At 39.9% G+C, this 20,698-nt stretch overlaps 1 protein-coding gene across 4 annotated transcripts in view; it reads right to left on the reverse strand.

The window, feature by feature from the left end:
* Positions 1 to 20,698, reverse strand: part of KNL1 (kinetochore scaffold 1) — a 58,728-nt gene that overhangs the window by 7,515 nt on the left and 30,515 nt on the right. For all 4 annotated transcript variants that reach the window (XR_014778185.1, XM_084776549.1, XM_084776548.1 and 1 more), the window contains 8 exons: positions 15,031 to 15,146; positions 11,039 to 11,129; positions 9,045 to 9,161; positions 7,630 to 7,717; positions 5,030 to 5,107; positions 4,831 to 4,870; positions 3,524 to 3,625; positions 1,775 to 1,875 (listed from right to left, as the gene is read on the reverse strand). Coding sequence is in view for 3 of the 4 variants with exons in the window: in XM_084776549.1 (XP_084632675.1) it covers positions 1,775 to 1,875; positions 3,524 to 3,625; positions 4,831 to 4,870; positions 5,030 to 5,107; positions 7,630 to 7,717; positions 9,045 to 9,161; positions 11,039 to 11,129; positions 15,031 to 15,146 (733 nt within the window). In the remaining variant the exon portion in view is untranslated. The remainder of the gene's footprint in view (positions 1 to 1,774; positions 1,876 to 3,523; positions 3,626 to 4,830; positions 4,871 to 5,029; positions 5,108 to 7,629; positions 7,718 to 9,044; positions 9,162 to 11,038; positions 11,130 to 15,030; positions 15,147 to 20,698) is intronic.

A 20,698-nucleotide genomic window follows, 5' to 3' on the forward strand; every position in this document is an offset into this window, starting at 1 on the left:
AAGCCAACACTATCTGGGTCCTGGGTCACATCAGAACCCAAAGAATATATTTTTACAACTGAAAAATATGTTGAGTTCTTCCCTCAACTATAACTTCTATGCAAAGATCATGTTTTTCTAAGTGCACACCTTTAATCCCAGCATTCAGGAGGCAGAGGCAGGTAGAGCTCTGAGAATTTAGGACCAACTTCATATAGATTTCAAGACCTTGTCTCAAACAAGTAAAACATCAAATTAAACCTCATAAGGAAAGTGGCTCAAACTTCTCCATATTTACTATCTCTAAACAAATGCAGTATAAATGACCAATGCTTTCAGCATTGCTATAATGACTTCAGACAGCCAGAAGAGCTGCTCATTTACAAATTCTAGTTATTAAAGATTCCGTGGTTAGGACAGGTGCTAATTCCTCTAGACTCTAAGATATTTTCTGCTTCTCAAACTCTGATTCTTCTTGTTGAATGTTTTATTAAGTATTTACTATATATTAGGTATGACAGATGGCATGAGAAAACACACGTGAGAGACGGCTCAGTTTGTTTCCCAACACCCACTTCAGTCTCACAGTCTCTTGTGACTCCAGCTTCAGGGGATCCAGTGGCTTCTTCTGGCCCCCGTGGGTGCCCACACACACATTCATGCACACACATGATGAAAAACATACATACATTAAAAGTCAAACTTAAAAAACGAAAACAAACAAAAAGGCATGCTCATGCCATATCCTGTGTAGTGACTATATGTAGTATCTAGAGATTTCTAGCTACTCTGGGACAGGTATACGCAGAGAACCTGTAAGGGGATTACTTTTCCCCCTTTCTCCCCACAGTGCTCCAGATGGACCCAGAGGCCTTGAGTACACCAGGGCAAGTGCCTTACCCTGAGCTATATCTATAGGCCAAGACTTCACTTACTAAGCATAAAAATAAAATTAATCAAGAACAACACCCATAAGTCAGGTGTGGTGGTGCACACCTGTGATTCTAGCACTCTGGGAGGCAGAGAGGCAGGTGGATCTCCATGAGTTCAAGGCCAGCCTGGTCTACAACGCAAGCCAGGGTACACAGAGAAACCGTGTCTCAAAACCCCCACTGTCCTCTTAAAAAAAAAGAGTTGCCTAGGTCATGGCAAGGTGTGTGTATTTGTGTGTCTGTGTGTCTGTGAGAGAGAGAGAGAGAGAGAGAGAGAGAGAGAGAGAGAGAGAGAGAGAGAGAGAGAGAGAGGGAGTGTGTGTTAGGATTGAATGCAAGGCCTTGGGCATTTAACAAGTACCACTGAGCTACATCCTCAGGCTCAGGTCCATAAGTTGTTTCTGATAATGTCTAATCTCTAAAACACACACACACACACACACACACACACACACCCCACACACACCCCGTGTGTGGGGAAAAGAACATTATTTGGATAGAATATATCTAAAAGAACTCAACACCAGCTGTACTTTCATTCTTACTGTTTGTTTTTGTCTTCTGAGACAGGGTTTCACTATGTAGCAGATGATCCTGCCCAGCCATTCTCCCATCCTCAGCTCTACTGTATTCTTTGTTCAATAACATAAAAGTCTTTCATGCTAGAATAGCAGTAGAGCATAAACATAGCATGCAGGAGTCCCTGGGTTCAATCTCTAGCAAAATTCCCTACACTATTATCACTAAAGTAACTTGCCCTTCTAAGATTCTTAGCGGCATTATCATTTTGTCAGTATTTACTATTATAATAGCAGATTTTTATCACTGGAGTGTGAGGCCATTCATTTCTCTTTGCTACTTACCTCCTGGCTCTCCAAAGGTGATGATGAGTTCTACTGAGTCATAAAGGAAGGTAAATACAGCTTGGTCATCACTCCATTCAATGACATCCCACTCAGTCAGACTAGAGAAGGATAAACAAGAAAACTAAGTAAGTTTAACCTTCCTTCCTTCCTTCCCAATGCTGGGAATGAAGCCAAATGGAGAACTCCTGGTACCATTTGGATAGCACTAATAGCAGCTACTATTTTTGTTCCCCATTGGATTGGGAAATAATATTTTAATTTAAATAGTTTGAATGGCCAGATATGGGGAGGGTACACATTTTCAATCCTAGCCCTCAGGAGGCTGCGGCAGGCAGATCACCTTGAGTTTTAGGCTGACATGTGTGACACAGTGAGATGTTGTTGTAAAATACAAGTACTCTGGCAATGCATATAGTAAAATAAAAACAATACAAAGAAGATTGGCTTGACCCTTGTGCAAGGATAACACAAAAATTTGTGAAACATTCCATACATATATATGTTAATATATGTGTGTATGTGTGTGTGTGTATGTGTGCGCGCGCGCGCGCGTGCATGGACATATGGAGACTGATCATCCTTGGAAGCATTAAAGACCTTGTAAAGAAAAACAACACAAAACCTTCAAGAAATACATGACTGCACAATCTTGTGCTTTATGTTTGCTTGATTTTTTTTTGTTGTTGTTGTTTGTGTTAGTCAAATTTTTGCTGTGTACCCCAAATTGGCCTAGAACTTGCTATGTAGATGAGGCTGATCAAGAACATACAGCTTCTAAGTCTTAAGTGCTGGCATTATTCAACCACACTTGATTCAATCTTATGTGTTTAAAAGAAATCTAGATTCAATCTTGAGTCACATATTGGGGGAGAGGGGGACTTTTTTGATAAAAAGTATTAAAGACATTTTAAAATATTCATCTTATTTTATTTTATGTGTATGTATGTGCCTGAGTGTATGTGTGTGCACCACATGCATGCAGTGTAGGAGCCTGCTGAGGTCACACAATGCATTAGATACTCTAGAACTGAAGTTATAGTTGTGAGCCACCATGTAGGCGCTAGGAAGTAGACTGGGTCTCCTGCAAGAGCAGTACACTTAACCACTGAACCAGCTCTCCAGTGTCAAAAATACTTAAGTATTTAAAACTTAACCCGTGGCCCTACATGTTTTTACTTTAATTTTGAAGAACACTGACTTTTTTAAAAAGGCAGCTAAGCATGGTGGCACACTCCTTTAATCCCAACACTCAGGTAGGCAGAGACAGTCAGATCTCTGAGTTTGAGGTGGGTGGAGGTGGGGAGGTTGTACCATAGTATAATTTAGCATATTTCAACCTTTGAGGGGCAAATGACAACAGAAGTTGCCTAAGACCATTGTGAAACACAGATATTTACATTGCAATTCATAACAGTAGCAAAATTATAGTTATGATATAATAATGAAATAATTTTAAGGTTGGGGTGATCACACAACATGAGGAACTTTAGGAAGGAAAGAAAACACGACTGTAGGTATTTAAAGCCTGTTGAAATTTCCGGGTGCTGTGGTGGTGGGAGTGTGGGTATTTTTGAGAAGCTGAGGCATGACAATCGCTTAGACTCAGAAATTCTAGGCCAGCCTTGGCAACATAGGGAAAGCCTAACTCAAAACAACAATAATACACCCCAACGTCCTCTAAAAATCTAGGGCAATATATAAGGTACAGGACAGAACAGAAACTGAATGACACCTGCTTTTTCTTACCTCAATTGATCCAGCAATTGTTCAGTTTTAGTTGTTTGTTCTTTTGCAGATTCTATCTGAGCAAGGGTCTGCACTTTCTGTGCCTCTACTTCTATGAGCTTCCTGCAAATTAAATCAGGTATCCACAGAAAAACAAAGTATTTGTTAGTGAGTTCAGCATAGTAACAAAATGTTTTGGGGATGGGGAGATGACACAGTCAATGAAAAAAGTTTCCCCATGAAAGCATAAAGGCCTGAATTTGAATCCCTGGCACCAAGTAAAGGCAAAGCTATGACATGTATGTCTGTAACAGTATTGGGGATAGATCTGTCAGACAGATGAACCCTGGTGCTTCCTGACCATTTGGTGAACTCTGGGTTCAATGAGAGACTTTGTCTTAAAAGCTAAGGTAGAGGCTGGCCATGGTGGTACACCCCAGCATTGATGGCAGAGGCAAGCTGATCTTCATGGGGTCAAAGCCTAGCTCATCTACAGAGTAAGTTCCAAGCCTGATAGGGTTACATATGAGTCCTAGACTGAAATAAAAAAGAAAGAAAAGAAAAAAGAAAGAGAAAAAAAGGTAGAGATCTGACTTCCATATACATGCAGGTGCATGTGCACACACACATAATAACTATACACTAAATGTTTTATGATCAGTTAGAGTAAGATAGCTGTCAATGAGATAATTTTAAAAATTAATATAGATCTCATTAGAAACAGTATATATTATTGTCACTTAATTTCAGACCCAAGAAGATACCTTTGGGGTCCTATGTTCTTAAACCATAATTATCTTTATTTTTATTATAAGAATAAAACATAAAAGTCTCATACAAAGGTAATATATAGTTAAATTTTTGATTTTCTTTAATACTTCAAATATAAGAAATATTGCCTTAGACGATTGCCTTATAAAATATTAATTATACCAAAAAAACCCATCGTTGGCTGACATGTCTTCCAGGATCTAATTCATAATGGAATTAAAGTGTCATATAAATAAACAAATAAAAGGTTCATGTTTCTTGTACATCTCTGGAGGTAAGATGTTATTTAGCAGCCGGGCACAGTGGTACACACCTGTAATCCCAGCCCTTGGGGAGGTGGATCTATGTGAGTTCCTGGTCAACCTGGCCGTGTGTGTGTGTGTGTGTGTGTGTGTGTGTGTGTGTGTGTGTGTGTATTCTTCCCCACAGAAAGTATCAGTGTTTTACTTTCTAATCTGCCATCTGAAAGCTCCCCATGTGGACCAGTTGAACCTAAGACACACAGAGATTAAATCATGACTCATCATATCTGGCAAGTTCACACGCGGTCAGCTAACCTTTGAAGCTCCTCCTCTTCAGCTTTCAGCTGTTCCAGTTCTGTGAAAAACAAAACAAACCAAGCATAAAAAGGATACCAGTAGAAAGTTGCTACAAAAATCATTTAGTTTACTGAAAATTCTGACCCAATCTCACCTAACATGTAAATGAACTCAACAGTGCTTTTCTCTCAGGACTTATCTCAACTAAGTCAGTTACCTGTCTCTGCATCTCTCACTTCAGAGTCCCATTCTTCCATAGGATCATCTTTCTCTTCATTCTCCAAGTTCTTAGTTTCTAAGGTAAAGGTGAAGCAATAGAGAAACTCCAGTCAAAAGTAATTCATTAAATATGAGAGAAATAGATAGCTCAGAATGAAGTATTGGGAATATTTCACAAATAACTTGTTACTGCCAATAAAGTCCTGAATTATAATTTTATAGACTTCTGGTAGCAGATAAGTAAACTTTGAGCCAATGACAGTGATCTCATTTTGTACTTAAAAAATTATTCATTTGCTGGGTGGTGTTGGCACACACATTTAACCCGAGCACTCGGGAGGCAGAAGTAGGTGGATCTCTGAGTTCAAGGCCAACCTGGTCTACAGAGTGAGTCCAGGACAGGCAAGGCTACATACAGAGAAACTGTATCTAAAAAAAAAAAAGAAAGAAAGAAAAGAAACAAAACTTATTGATTTATTATTATTGTTTGTGTGTGTGAGTGTGAGGATATGTTTGCGTATGAGTGAGTGTGAGTGAGCACCAGAGGTCAGACGACAACTTTTGGAGTCAGTTCTTTCCTCCCATCATGGGTTCCAAAGATTGGAAACTGAAGTCAGCAAGCTTGTGCAGCAAATATTGTAGCCCTTCTCTAGGGCTTCTGAGACAGGGTCTTGCTCAGACACGGCTCAGGCCAGCATAAACTTGTGATCTTCTTGCCAAAGTTTCCCAGGTAACTAGGATTACTTTTGCAGAGGAGACAAGGCAAAAGGATCACAAATTCTTAGGCAAATTAGGTGTGTCACCATGCCCAGCTTGTCTCAAGTTAGCATTTAACTTTTTTTCCTTTTAAAATAGCATGTAGTCCAAGCTGGCCTCACTGAGTAAGCTGATGATGACCCTTGACCCTTCTCTCTTTACCTTCTAAGGACTGGGATTAAAGGCATTGTTACTATGCCTATTCTAAGCTTAATTTTTACCTCAAAAACACCCACCCCCTTGAGTTAGGGTTTCAGTATGTAGCTAAGGCTGGTTTGGAACTCATTACGCAGACTCTACTCAGGCTTAATAATGTTTGAAATTACAGATGTGCACTATGACAACCGGCTTGCATTTACATTTTATCTTTATAACCCAAGCTCTATACCACCATTAGTACTTAATATACACATGGCTGGTTCACTGTTCATGAAAATATTTAGAGCTCCTTATGAGGCTATCCTATGTCTAGCCCTAATAACAAATCTAGCTTTATTTTACATCACATTCCTTTTTGTTCTCTATTTTACTTCATCTTTATCCTCAAACCCATGTAGTTGGTATATTTGTTTCCAAATAAGGATTTTCTACATGTATTAATTCTCAATAGTCTGTTGTTCTGTGTATATGTATCTATGTATACGTTTTAAATAAACCATTTCACTCTGTAGTACAGTCTGGCCTCACACTCACAACAACCCTCCTGCCTCAACTTTTCTTCTTTTTCTTTTTAGCTTTCCAAGATAGGGTTTCTCTGTGTTAGCCTTGGCTATCCTGGACTCACTTTGTAGACTAGGCTGGCCTCGAACTCACAGAGATCTGCCTGCCTCTGCCTCCTGAGTGCTGGGATTAAAGATATGTGCCACCACCACCTGGCCTGCTTCAGCTTTTCAAGTGATGGGACTAGAGGTGTGAGCTATGCCTGGTTTCTCTTTTTTACTTTTTTATACTCCTATTCATCTTTCAGATTTTAGCTGAAAAGTCTCTCTTTTTTCAGAATTTAGCTGAAAAGCTGCTTTGATGTTTTAACTAGGTCAGATTTCTATTGAAGTAGCTCAGTACCATATAACATCTTCTACAGAATTTATTATAAAATTACTTTTGCAGAGGAGACAAGGCAAAAGAATCACAAATTCTTAGGCAAATCTAGGTCAGCTTGAACTATACAAACTATCCTCTAAATAAGCAAAACCATTCAAGGTTATGGTATAGGTTATGAATAGTTTTGCAAAATAACAGTTTTGGGGGCATCACTTCTTTATTGTGTTATAGATGATTATAGATAGCAAAAAAAGTTCTTTTGTTTTTTAATACAGGGTTTCTATGTGTATAGTCCTGGCTGTCCTGGACTCCGTTTATAGACCAGGCTGACCTCGAATTCACAGAGATCCACCTGCCTCTGCCTTCTGAGTGTTGGGATTAAAGGCACGCACCACCACAGCCGGCTTACAAAGTTTTATTAACATTTTTTATTACCTTTATTTACTCTGTGTTAGAGGGGTATATACCACAACATGCCTATGGAGATCAGAAGATTTGTAGCAATCAGTTCTCTTTTTCCACCATGTAAGCCCCAAGAACCAAACTCAGGCCATCAGGCTTGGTGGCCAGCATCTTAGTGCACTGAGCCGTGGTGTCATTAGCCCAAAAGGGTGATTTTATTTGCTCCAATTTAAGAAGTCAAGCTGCTAAAATAGCATAGCAAGATCAAATTTTCTACCTTATAGAAGCATCTATAGAAAACTACCATTTACTTTTGTGTAGTTCCAGGGGTTAGACTAAGGCAAGTTTTCCATCACTGAGCTCTCTCCCCAGGCCCTAGGAAAGCATTAAATACCTTACCAATTTCCACTTCCACGAGGCAGTTATTGATCTTCTTAAGTATGTTGTCCATCTCATTTATTTTTATCTGAAGTTTCTTCTTCTCATTCTAAATACAAAATATTATAAATTATAAAGCTTAACCTATGAACAATCCTTTAATAGTTCAATTACTGTCCTTACCATAAATTAAAAAATCTTGTTTTTCTTTTTTATTTGGCAATAAGAGGGAGTGAATGTGCTGGTCACATGATCTACTGCAACCCTTTATTCCTATCCATTTTTTAAAAAAGCATTTTTGTTTAAAAACAGAGTCTCTTGCTAAATTGCCCAGACTGGCCCTGAATTTGAGATATTCCTGCCTTAGACTTTCAAGTATCTGGGATTATAGGCCTGTGGTACCACACTGGCATGAACAGGCAAATCTTAAAATTAAGGTCAAGACTTTTAGTCTTTTTTTAAAAAAGATTTATTTATTTATTATGTATACAGATCTCATTATAGATGGTTGTGAGCCAATATGTGGTTGCTGGGAATTGAACTCATGACCTTTGGAAGAGCAGTCAGTACCTTTAACCTCTGAGCCATCTCTCCAGCTCCAAGACTTTTAGTCTTAACTTAAATTTTTAAAAATTTAAATTAAAGAGACAAATAAATTAATTTGTATTTCTCTTTATTATAACATTTTCTATATGTGTTTCATGAGCTATATAGATATTAATATTTATTGTTTTAAAAAGGGTTGATTTTTTTTTCTGTTATGAGATAAATGTGGGAAACACTGATCAAACAGAATTACAGCCTTTTAGTGTGTATAGGTTTTTGTTGTTGTTGCAGGAGCTGTTGTTGTGCTAGGTTCTTGCTCTGTGGTCCAGAACTTATGGCAATAATCATGACTCAGATTCCTATATATATGTGTACCAGGCACAACTAATCATAATTTTTATTTCTGTAAAAGATGATACTATATGCAACACTTCCTGTACTTATTTGCTAGTACTTGTTAAGCAGAACTACCTTGTTGGCTTGCTCTTATGTACATGCCTATATGCTCAGGCTCACAGACATGAGCACCCCCACTTCTGCCTCTCAAATGGGAAATTGAACAAACACTAAGCAAATGTTCTACCATGACTATATCCTTAGCCCTATGAGTAGAGACTTTTTTAAAGGAAAAGAATAAATGCGTGCATAATGGGGAAACAGAATCACAAGTAATTTATTTCAATATGTAAAATGGGTAACTATGAGACATAGCCCATATTAGTAACTGTATCCCATTTTACTTATAATGCCAAAGTTTAAAGCTTTTGACTAATAGAACCTCACATTTTTATAAACAAGCTTTAAGCCAAGCCTTACTTACATATCTCCTAAGAAGCATTTCATATTTCACAGTTCCTATAAATTACTATATATTAACCATCTCAAATTACCTCAGCTGAATGCACCAGTTTGTTATACAGAGCCACTTTGCCTTGGTGGGTGAAGACTTTTGTCATCTTGGTATAACGTGACTTTATTTTGTTAAGGTAAATTCCATAGGTCTTCAGCTGTAAGAGAGAGTTAAAGAATACACCATAGTAAAAAACAAAAAGCCAGATAAGTAAGGTCTGGGAAGAAAAGTTCAATTACCTGTGCTGCGATTTGCCTAATCTAGATCCTGCTACCTAAGGCAAGAACTTTTCCTTTGCAAATTTAATTCCCAGGCTAATTTGGAACTCATTATATAGACCAGGCTGTCTTAAATGTGTGCCTCTGCCTCTAAAGTGCTGAGATTACAGGTATATGCCACCACACCTAGCTTCTGCATATCTATTTAAGAATATAACCAAAGACTTCAGTTTTGATTCTTGCCGTTAATTCACTTATTCATTTTATAAACTAGTAATGACTGGCTCGTAATTTTAAAAAACCACTAATATGTATATATATTTATCATTTTTTAACATGTTAAATTAGTCATCACACATTGGAAAAGTTGTTTTGCCGTTGTTTTTTGTTTTGAGACAGGGTTTTTTCTCCATAGCCTTGGCTGTCCTCCCTGGACTTGCTTTGTGTGCCAGGCTGGCCTTGAACTCACAGAGATCCATCTGCCTTGGCTTCCCTGAGTGCTGGGATTAAAGGTGTGCACCACCTCAACCAGCTTGGGAAAGTTGTATTTAAAAGTTACTTGGTAATAATTAGATAAGACCACAGAGGCACATTACATCTAAGAATAAACTAAATAATTCCATACCAGTAAGTAACAGTTCTTATTTTGTTTTTGTTTTTTGAGACAGGTATTTTGAGATAGAGTTTCCCTGTGTAACTCTGGCTGTCTTAGAACTAGCTAGCACTGTAGTTCATGCAGCCCTTGAATTTACAAATCTACTTGCCTTCCAAGAGCTAGAATTAAAGGAGTATGGAAAGGATTTTAAATCAGCAACATGGCTGTTCTGATCAAGTCCGAAGACCTAGAAGGTCTGTGTGATCTGGATAGAATGCAGACACATACACCCTTAGCACACACATTTATTCCCAAACAATGAAGGTAAAATTAGTTAATAGAAGGAAGCATCTTTGTTTGAAAGTGACATCTCACTGAAGTGCAGACAAAGTGACAAATCAGAGACAGATCTGACAGAGTCAGAAGTAGGATACGCCCAATTCTCATGAAAGGAGAGAGGAAAGAGAGGGCTTAAGAGAGCAGCTGAGGGGCTGGAGAGATAGCTCAGAGGTTAGGAGCGCCATCTGCTCTTCCAAAGGCCCTGAGTTCAATTCCCAGCAACCACATGATGGCTCACAACCCTCTATAATGTGCTCTGATGCCCTCTTCTGTCCTGCAAGTGTACATGGAGGCAGAACACTGTAAAATAATAATAAATAAATACATCTTTTAAAAATTTAAAAAGAGAGAGAGAGAGAAAGAAAGAGCACAGCTCAGGAGAGAAAAAAAAGAAAGATAGCAGTTCAGGGACAGAGGGAGAAGAGGCAGTTCTTGCAGGGAGAGTTTTACAGAGACAGGTTAAAAAGAGAACAAGCTAGACACAGGTGAAGACAGAACAAGCCAGAGAATGAGGAGGAGCCAGAAGATTAGAACACATTACTAAAGTTAGTTTGAGGCAAAACAGAGCAATTCAATCAGAAGCTGAGAGAAGCCAGTTTGAGCCAGAACAGCTGAGTTGAAGCAGCCATCCAGAGTTCAGAAAGAGCTACAAAGGATGAGCTTATTCAGCAGTAAGTCTCAGGCTGAAAACATTCTAGATTGGTTTGTACGGAGGCTAGAAGCTTCCAGGACTAGGCCTAGGTTAACAGATGGAGGCAATAAGCCTCAAGACAACAATTACACCAGGAGAATGAAAGTTACTTTTACAGGTGTGTACCACCACAGAAGGCCAGAAGAGTTTCAAATGTGTCCATTTTTATTCAGAAAATGACATAAAAATACCTCTTCATCAGAGTAGTCTTTCATTTTTTCCCACAAGTTCCTATTTACTTCAATCAATAGTTTATCTTGGTTCAATGCAGATACCTTTAACCTAAAATAAATAAAAAAGTTAATACAGGATTTAGAATTCTGTTTGAATACACTGTAGGGATTCTGCTGCTGGAGCGGCGATGGGAGGCCTTGACCAGATTCAGGCCCCTGTTGTCATTGCCACCCTTCCCACCACTGCAGCCACGGCTAGATTAAAGCCACTACTGCTGCCACCGCCACTGCCGACCCACACAAACACACACACACACACACACACACACACACACACACACACACACACACACACACTCACATTTAGGAATTTCTCTGTTGCTGCCAAGGCTGTGGCCACAGCTGATCATGGCCGCTGCTGCCTAGGTAGAGAGAGCTCAAAGTGCCTAACACTATCACCACCACTTGCAACACGTAAGAGGATACCTTCGGCAAGTTTTGGGGAGTCCACTTGCCACTTCCCCTCAGTCCTTCAGCCCACAATATCACCACCCCCAAAAGCTATGTTTAGCTCTTTAGCAGTGGACCACTAAAACGTAGTCTTCCTTTCTGCCTTGGAGCTATGGAGACAGGGGGAGAAAAAGGCAGCAGCTCGGTGGGAGGTGTCCATGGTGACTATTCCTGCCTCAACCGCCTCCTGCAGACTCCATGGGAACTGTCTGTGGTAGCTAATGAGTCCTGCTTCGGCCGACTGTTCTCTGAAAACCGGACATCCTTTCTGCCTCAGAAAGCCTGCTGCTGCCGCCATACTGCTATGCCCAGATTGATGCAAAAAAAAAAAAAGAACCAGAAAACACAAAGCCAGATAACAAATTCCACCAGGCGAGTGCGGGGGCAACCCGCTTCCCTTTCCCCAGGCAACCAGACTGTCTTGGGGACCCAGCCTTACACTCTTGGGGCTCTCTGTCCCCCTAGAATCTAGGGCATCCCCAAGATCCTCTGTGGCAGCGGTACCCTAGACCGTCTTCTAGGGTCTATTAGCGACCGCAACACATCCTCGTTATCTGTAAGACCCACACTTGCTGCGAGCTCACACTGCTTTGAGCACTCACCAGAGGACACAGAACAAAGACACAAGGACATGACAGACACTTGACCAAGACAACGCTTATCCAGAATTAGATCCTCCAGTGTCTGGATTTTCTGAGACTCTTTTGGGGATCCCGGACAGCCCCCAAATGCTATGCCCAGCTTGATTAAAAAAAAAAAAAAGAAAAGAAAAAGAACCAGAGAACACACGAAACCGCTGTAAAATACAAGAGGAATCTTTAATCCAACTCCGAGCTGGGTCGCACCTGATCCCCCATATGTTAGGTCTCAGGAGCACGCTGAGCTGTGATCTGAGGTCCTTTTATCCTTTCAGTGTCCTGTAAGCAGAAATGAGCGCCAAGACCACCCACGGCTTAATTTTTTTTTGTTCTCCCCCACAGGATGGCTCAGTTGTTAGGTAGTGCTATCTCTGGTGGGCAGGAAGGAATGTGGCCATAAAACTGGGTCTCTTATCAATTCTATCTCCAGTGGGACACTTTGAATCAGTCACTAGGCAATGTTATTTCTAGTGGAGGCTGCTTTTGCAGCTGGTCAGATTATCTCTTGTAGGCCTATTTCTTAACCTTTGTCCCACTTACCCTGAAATCCAATTTTCGTTCTTCTGATATCTCAATACCTTTCCTGTTTCAGTCTGCTGCCTTCACAATGGACTTTTTGTAAATTTTGGACACATTGTAAACTCATTACTCCTCAATTGGCCAGACCTCTGCCTGAGAAAGCTCCCCCAGCCCAGCAGCATGCTCCCCCCGCCCCACCTCTGTGACTGCCATCTCCAGTCCCTTTAGTAGGGCTCCTTCCTGATGATGCTAATTTGGGATGAGACGTCTGGACAAAAACCCACCAATCCCCAAGCTTCCCCCATCTCAGACTTGAAATCCCACCAATCTGGAAATCCCTGCCCCAGAAAGCTCCACCCCCTAAGAAATCCCATATAGAGCCTGTGTCAGCCTCTGCTGTCTCCTGGAGACAGGCACTCTAGGATTCATCCTTCTAATAAATCGCTTTTAACAGATTTACTGCCTGCTGTGACTCTTTCATCCCAGGAGAAGAAATGAAGGAGGCGCAGGGCTCAGGCTCCAACGCTCCTCAGTTCCTCAGGGTTAGAGGCAGCCCTTCCCTGGTAGCTGCATGGTATCTGTTGAAGAGGCCTCCTTTCAGAGCTGTGAGGTTCCTGGGCTCCCGTGCCTCAGGATACCCTTGGGATATCTTCCTAGCTCTTAAGAGTTGTGGACACTCTTCCACCTGCACAACACAGGCAATAACACAAACTAGCTTAAACATACAACCTAATTTAATTATTTCTATTTTTTTCTACACAGATGGTGGGAATTCACTCAAGAAACATGGCCAGCATGATTACTAAACACTTAAAGATCAGAAGACAATAATGTCACAATGAGAGCCCAGCAGGGGTGGTGCAGGTCAGTAATCCCAGCACTCGGGAGGCAGAGGCAGAGGCAGAGGCAGGTGGACCTTTGTGAGTTAGAGGCCAGCCTGGTCTACAAAGGGAGTCCAGAACAGCCAGGGCTACACAGAGAAACCCTGTCTCAAAATAAAAACTAAAACTAAAACAAAGAAAAGAATGTCACAATGAGCTGAGTGTGGTTATGAACACCTTTAATCCTAGCATTAAGGAGGCAGAGGCAAGCAGATCTCTGACTTTGAGGCCAACTTGGTCTACAGATTGAGTTCTAGGACAGCCAGGACTACACAGAGAAACACTGTCTTGAAAAGCAAACAAACAGCTGGGCGTGATGGCGCACACCTTTAATCCCAGCACTCAGGAGGCAGAGGCAAGTGGGTCTAAGGGAGTTCGAGGCCAGCCTGGTCTACAAAGAGTTTTTCAGGAGAGCCAAGACTACACAAAGAAATCCTGCCTTGAAATAAATAAATAAATAAATAGATAAAGAAAGAAAGAAAGAAAGAAAAAAAAGAAACAAAGAGAATATTACAGTGATGCTAAGACTTGGAACGAATCCCAGGGTCAGAAAAGCCAAAATTCACTGGAGAACATAGGTGGCACTGGTAATTTTAGGGGTGGCAGGACTTGGAGGAACCAGACCATGAAGAATTCCTGAATTACTATGGTTCAGGCTACTAGGGTCTTCAGCAAAAAGTGCAAAGACTTGATTTCAGAGTCCTGGGGACTGAGACCCTCAGCCTTTGTTTGTGCCTTTAGATCAAACTCCAGTCATCCCACCCTGGGAAAAACATCAATTCCCAAACTTCCCTCAATAACCGACTCTCATATCACCACATAATGAAACAGAAAGGGGGTGAACTGATACCTTTATCCTTTCAAATCTAAGATAGAGCTTTACTATGTGGTTTAGGCTCTTTCCAAATGCTGAGATTACAGTCATGTACAACATACAATAAGACACAGTTACAAACCCCAAATGAAACTGTGGTAGTTCACGCCTTTAATTCTGGCACTCAGAAGGCAGAGGCAGTGGGATCTCATAGTCTGAGGCTTGCCTAGTCTACATAGAGTTCCAGGACAGCCAGGAACACAGAGAAACCCTGTCATGAGGGGAAAAGGGCATATAATATCCTTTTGAAGATGTTCTCTTTCAACTAATTTATATCATAATGTAATAATTTTGGTTTATTTTTTATTCATCATGATATGAAACGTTTTATGCAAATAATTGCTGCTGTTCATTGTATCTGTTGAATAGATATCATCACTACCTTAAGTGAAAAAGAAGGGTAAATGACTTCATGCAAGCTACACAGTATTGTAAATAGAACTTGTTTTCCATTCAAGTCATACTGCCAGTTAATTCTATTCATTTTTCCCATGCTGCTGTTGTTCTAATTAAAATACCACACAGATCATTTGTTTATTATAACCCTCCAGAAACAATCACAGGAAAAAAAAATTAAAATACTCTTACTCTTCAATCTTTTGTCGAAGAAGTTCACAATCTTCTCTGTAAATCTGTATCTTGGGTCCATAAACATATTGTCTCAACATTAGATCTTCTGGGGTAGGTGATGTGTTTATAGTAAACTTAAAAAGAAAAAGTAGTCAATCAATCAATCAATCAATCAATCAATCAGAATTGATACCTTTTTCTTTTCAAATCTAAGATAGAGCCTTACTATGTAGTTTAGGCTGGCCTGGAACTTCAAACATGAATTCAGGTTTCTAACTTCAAAGTCCACTCTTCCACAGGTGTTCAGCTGAGTTAAGGGCATTGACTTACAGGACTGAACGTGGCTTTAAAATGATTGTGAATTATTTTAAGAAAATTAAGGATTGGCAAGGTGACTCCCATAAATTGTCCTCTGATCTCTAAGCATTTACATGCATGTACACATATACATATACATATACACACAATATGTAACTGTAACTTAAAAAAAATCAACACATCCAGGCCCGGTGGTGCACGCCTTTAATCCCAGCCCTTGGAAGGCGGAGGCAGGTGGATCTCTGTCAGTCCCAGGCCAGCCTGGTCTGTACAGTGAGTCCAGGACAGACAAGGCTACACAGAGAAACCCTGTATCGAAAAACCCAAAACCAAAACCCAAATAACACAATCACTAAAAATTAAGCTTACCAGGAACCACTTTACTTAAAATAGAAAGGAGAAAAGAAAATCAAGGCAGTGGGTCATACCTGAATCCCAGCACTTAGGAGATCGAGGCAAAAGGATCTTGTCTCTGTGAGCTCAAAGCCATATTCTGCTACATAGTAAATTCCAGGCTAGTTTGAAATAGAGTAAGACCTTAACCAACCAATCAGCCCACCCACCCACTCATCAAAGAACAGAAACAATTTTGTTATGTTTTGCAACCCTAGTTTATAGACAAATGAATGTATCTAATCCTGTTTTGGAAAAAAACTGAATCAGCTTTTCATTCCATTACTTATGAAAACACCAAATAACACTTCATTCCTTATTGACAAGCACCACAGGCACTCTAAACTTAGGGCTGATCTATTAAATGGCTGGAACATAGTGTTTACTACATAAGCATGAAGACTGTGTGTATATATTTTGTGTGCATGTATGCGTGTAGGCAGGCACTAGGGCATGCCTGGTGCCCTAGATAGCCAGAGGAGGATATCAAATCCCCAAGGAGTGAAGTTACACAGTTGTGAACCACCATGGGTGCTGGGACTCAAACAGCAGCTAGTGCTTTTAACCCCTGTGCCATCTTCTTGGGGTCCTAGACATTTATTTTTAAACAAGGTCTCACATAGACACTGTGCGCCTTGAAATATATATATAGTTAAGGATAACCAGGAACTTCTGGTCCTCCTGGTTGTAGCAATCAGGAACTAGGATTATAGGTCTGTGCCAGGGCATCCAGCATACTGGCAAAGTTATTTTTTATTTTATGATACATTTAGTATTATGCAGAAAAATCATAAATACACATAAAATTAAAATAAACATTTAAAAAGTAAAACATACAATTATATAGCTAATAAAATATCATAAGTGCCAAATGATAAGAGGTTCATCCGCTGTGGAACATGCTGCATGGTTATTATTGTGCTCAGTGGGTGGATTGATTCATTGCATCTTGAATTACAACTATTTGTACAAGCCACTTTTACTCACGTTGATTCAAGTGTCCAACTTATATATAATAAATGCTTGGGTACTTCGGGCCAAGAAGTTCTTCAATCTAATATAATTATGAGATACATTACTTTACATTACATTCTATGCCCCCAAATCAGTGAGAACCAACCTTAAGAGAATGATGCTCCATTTCCCTTAAGGGGGGTGGGGTAGGTTTTTGGTTGTTTTCTTGAGCTATGGATGTTTACTGTCATTGGGAGTTGGTTATAAGTTATTAATGGTCTTATTCAGAGGGACAATGAGGTTAGACTCAGAGATTTCTCTCTCTTTTTTTTCTTTTCTCTTTCTCAGGTATGGAGTTAGGGTTTGAAAAGAAAGAAGAGGGAATATAGAAAAATATATAGAGATGATAGAACAAAAGGTAGATTAATGAATCTACTTCTTAATTTAAGGCTTTAACTGTTACTCTCAAATAAAATTACTTTTAATTCATTGGTATAGAATTCAATTTTAAGGTTATTCTTGACATATATTATATATATTTCTAGTCTAGTATAAGGTATTGTGCCTATACAACTCATTTATAATACAAAGCTTACTTCTACAAAGCGAGTCTAGAACAGGTAAGGCAACACAGAGAAACCCTGTTTCGAAACAAACAAACATACAACAAAGTTTACTACTAATACTATTCTAATAAACTATTATTGCAGTATTGCAGGCTGTTGAGGATAATTAAATAATACAAGTCAATGGACAGTCAATCAGATTCATGGTCATGCCAAATACTAGTCTAATTTAGCACAGGAATATGCATCCTAGGTCAACAGTAGATATGATTCTATAGATGGATAGATGACATAAAAATAAATAGATAGGATCTTCAAAGGGCTGGAGAAATGGCTCAGAGGTTAAGAGCACTGTCTGCTCTTCCAGATGTCCTCAGTTCAATTCCCAGCAACCACATGGTAGCTCACAACCATCTATAGTAAGGTCTAGTGCCCTCTTCTGGTGCACAGACATACATGCAGACAAGAACACTGTATATAATAAATAAATCTTAAAAAAAAAAATCTTCAAATACCTCAGATATCTATTATTTTAAGGATTCTTTAACAAGACAGGTTAAATGCTGGCAGCACCCAGCCTACTTCAAAGAAGATGGTGAACATTGAAGAACCTTCTTGTGGAGATGGCTTCAAATGTGGCAAGGCCACCAGACCAAAAAATATAAAAATAAAAAATAAAATGCCCTTGTTTCTACCACAGACAAAATTCTGCGTAAAATGGGCAAGCTTAATTGCAGGCCAAGTCAACTGCCAAACTCTGCCAAAATAGGGTAAGCAAGTCCTGCTTCACATCTGTCAGATCTACTGGGCCAGAAGGCTGAAGATGATGCTCCAACATTATAGTTTTGGGTGGCTGTCCAGGCAGCAAACTGTCTCTGTCATTTCTTAATTTTGGAAGTTGCTAACCTGCATTTCCTATTTACTCAGGTAACTAATTTTATTTCTTCTCAAGTCTCTGATGGGGTTGAAGACTAGATTATTATAGTTTTATAATTAAGCTTAGTTGTTTAGGGATTAAGAAAATATATTACGGTATAGATAAATGTTTTTAGACTGTTAAATATAAGATATGATAGAAATTAATTTAGGTATAAAACGTTAGACTCATCAAGACAGGATAGATAATATTTTCTTCAAGGCTTCAAATACCTTTTAACTAGACATTATGTATGTAAACCTACCTATTGCTTTTTTAAAGATTTATTTATCTTTTTTAAAAAGCAAAGTTTTAAAAAAATATTTATTATTATATATACAGTACTCTGCATGCCACAAGAGGACATTAGATCACATTATAGATGGTTGTGACCCACCATGTAGTTGCTGGGAATTGACCTCAGGACCTCTAGAAGAGCAGTCAGTGCTCTTAACCTCTGAGCCACCTCTCCATCCCTTATTTATTTATCTTAATGTATATGCCTATTATGTTATCATGCTCACCAGAAGAGGGCATCAGATCCTATTACAGATGGTTGTGAGCCACCATGTGGTTGCTGGGATTTAAACTCAGGACCTCTGAAAAGCAGCCAGTGCTCTTAACCACTGAGCCGTCTCTCCAGCCCCCACACCTACTGGTTTTTGTAACTATTTCATAATTGTTCTTACTGTATGTTATTATGTTTTTTAAAATGGCCTTTTTATTTATTTAGACAGAAAAAAGGAATTGTTGGAGTATGGTCTGATGCTTTGTATTAGTGATTTGCTTGCTCCAAAGATCCTTTCTGAAGACTGCCACATAACCCAAATACTGCTGTTTAACCTTGCCTTCCTGTTTGACTAATAAAGAGAACAGATATCTGGGCAGGGCTGGGGGTAAGTAGGTGTGGTGAAGGTTCTTGGGCTTTTGGGACAGAGAGGATCTTGGGAAAGAGAAGCAGATGGTTCCAGAGGAGGAACTCTGAAGTTCCACATAGAAAAAAATGGCCCAGATGAACAATCTTTGCAAGTATTTTGGAATTATGGATGGGAGGCAGCCCAGATAGAAACTGTTAGAACAGATGGCATGGGATAGAGGTGAGAGATATTGGAAGGTAGTTTAGGGGGTTAATATCTGCCCAGCCCCAGTTAAAATAAGGCTTATTCTAAAATACAACAAGTGTCTGTGTCTTTTTTATTAAGATAGTGGCTTAGATATGACTGCCGTAATAATTATAAATGTATGGCTGGAGAGATGGCTCAGCGGTTAAGGATACTGGTTGTTCTTCTAGAGAACCAGAGCACCTGAGTTCAATTCCCAGTGTCCACATGGTTCCTCACAACAATCTGTAACCCCGGTTTCAGGGGATCCAATCTCTTAGAAATTCTGGCAACATATCAATGTACATAAAATAAAATAAATAAATTAAAAAAATAATTATAAACCTAATAATAACCATTTATTAGGCCATACCATTAAATGAACACCAACAAGCTTGAACCACTCTATAGTGAGAATTTTGTAATTATGGTTTCTTTAAGAGACCGGCAGCCAAACATTAGGCAGAGTTTGAAGAGTCTTGTGGAAGAACCAGGGGAAGGATTAGGAGAGCCAAAGGGATCAAGGACTCCACAAGAAGACCTACAGAGTCAACTAACATAGGCCCATGGGGGCTCACAGAGACTGGACCACCAAGCAAACAGCATGCATGGACTGGACCTAGAACCACTACACATATGTACGGATGTGCAGCTTGGACTTCACGTGGGGGCTAACAATTGGAGTAGGGCTGTTTTTGCCTCTGCTACTTGCCTTTGGATCCCTTTCCCTTAGCTGGGCTGCCTTGTCTAGCCTCAGTGGGAGAGGATGGACTTAGGACTGCTGTGACTTGATGTGCCAGGGTGGGTTGGTACCCATGGAGGGGGCCTCTCCTTCTCTGAGGAGAATGGGAGGGAAGAATGGGGATAGGAGAGCTGTGTGGGTAGGGCTTGGACGAGAAGAGGTGGTAGGGGTGCAATTAGAATGTGAAGTGAATAAATTAATTAATGAAAAAAACCCCACATAAGTGTTATAGGAATGTTTTTTTGTTTTAATCCCAGGGGTGGGAATAAAAGGCTGCTTCACAGCAGGTGACTGTAATTTGCTCATGCTCTAGCAAGGGATTGGTTTTGCCAGCTACAGATAGTTTCTGAGAATGTGTTACATTTGCAATTCTGGGAACTTTTCAGAGGATATAAATGTTAGGGCCCCAAGAGGCAGGGTGGCTGTTGTTGGCTGGCTTGTGGTTGGATGCTATTGGGTGCAGTTTGTTGTATGTGTTTTGTTTTGTTTTTAATGATTTTATTTATTATTATGTTTACAGTGTTTTGCCTGCATGTACACCTGCACTCCAGAAGAGGGCACCAGATCACATAGATGGTTGTGAACCACCACGTGGCTGCTGGGAATTGAACTCAGGACCTTTGGAAGAGCAGTCAGTACTCTTAACCTCTGAGCCATCTCTCCAACCCAATTTGTTGTGGTTTGTCAAGTAGCTGTA

This window comes from Acomys minous, assembly GCF_964271855.1.
Source record: "Acomys minous genome assembly, chromosome: 3".
In the NCBI taxonomy this organism is placed as follows: Eukaryota; Metazoa; Chordata; class Mammalia; order Rodentia; family Muridae; genus Acomys; species Acomys minous.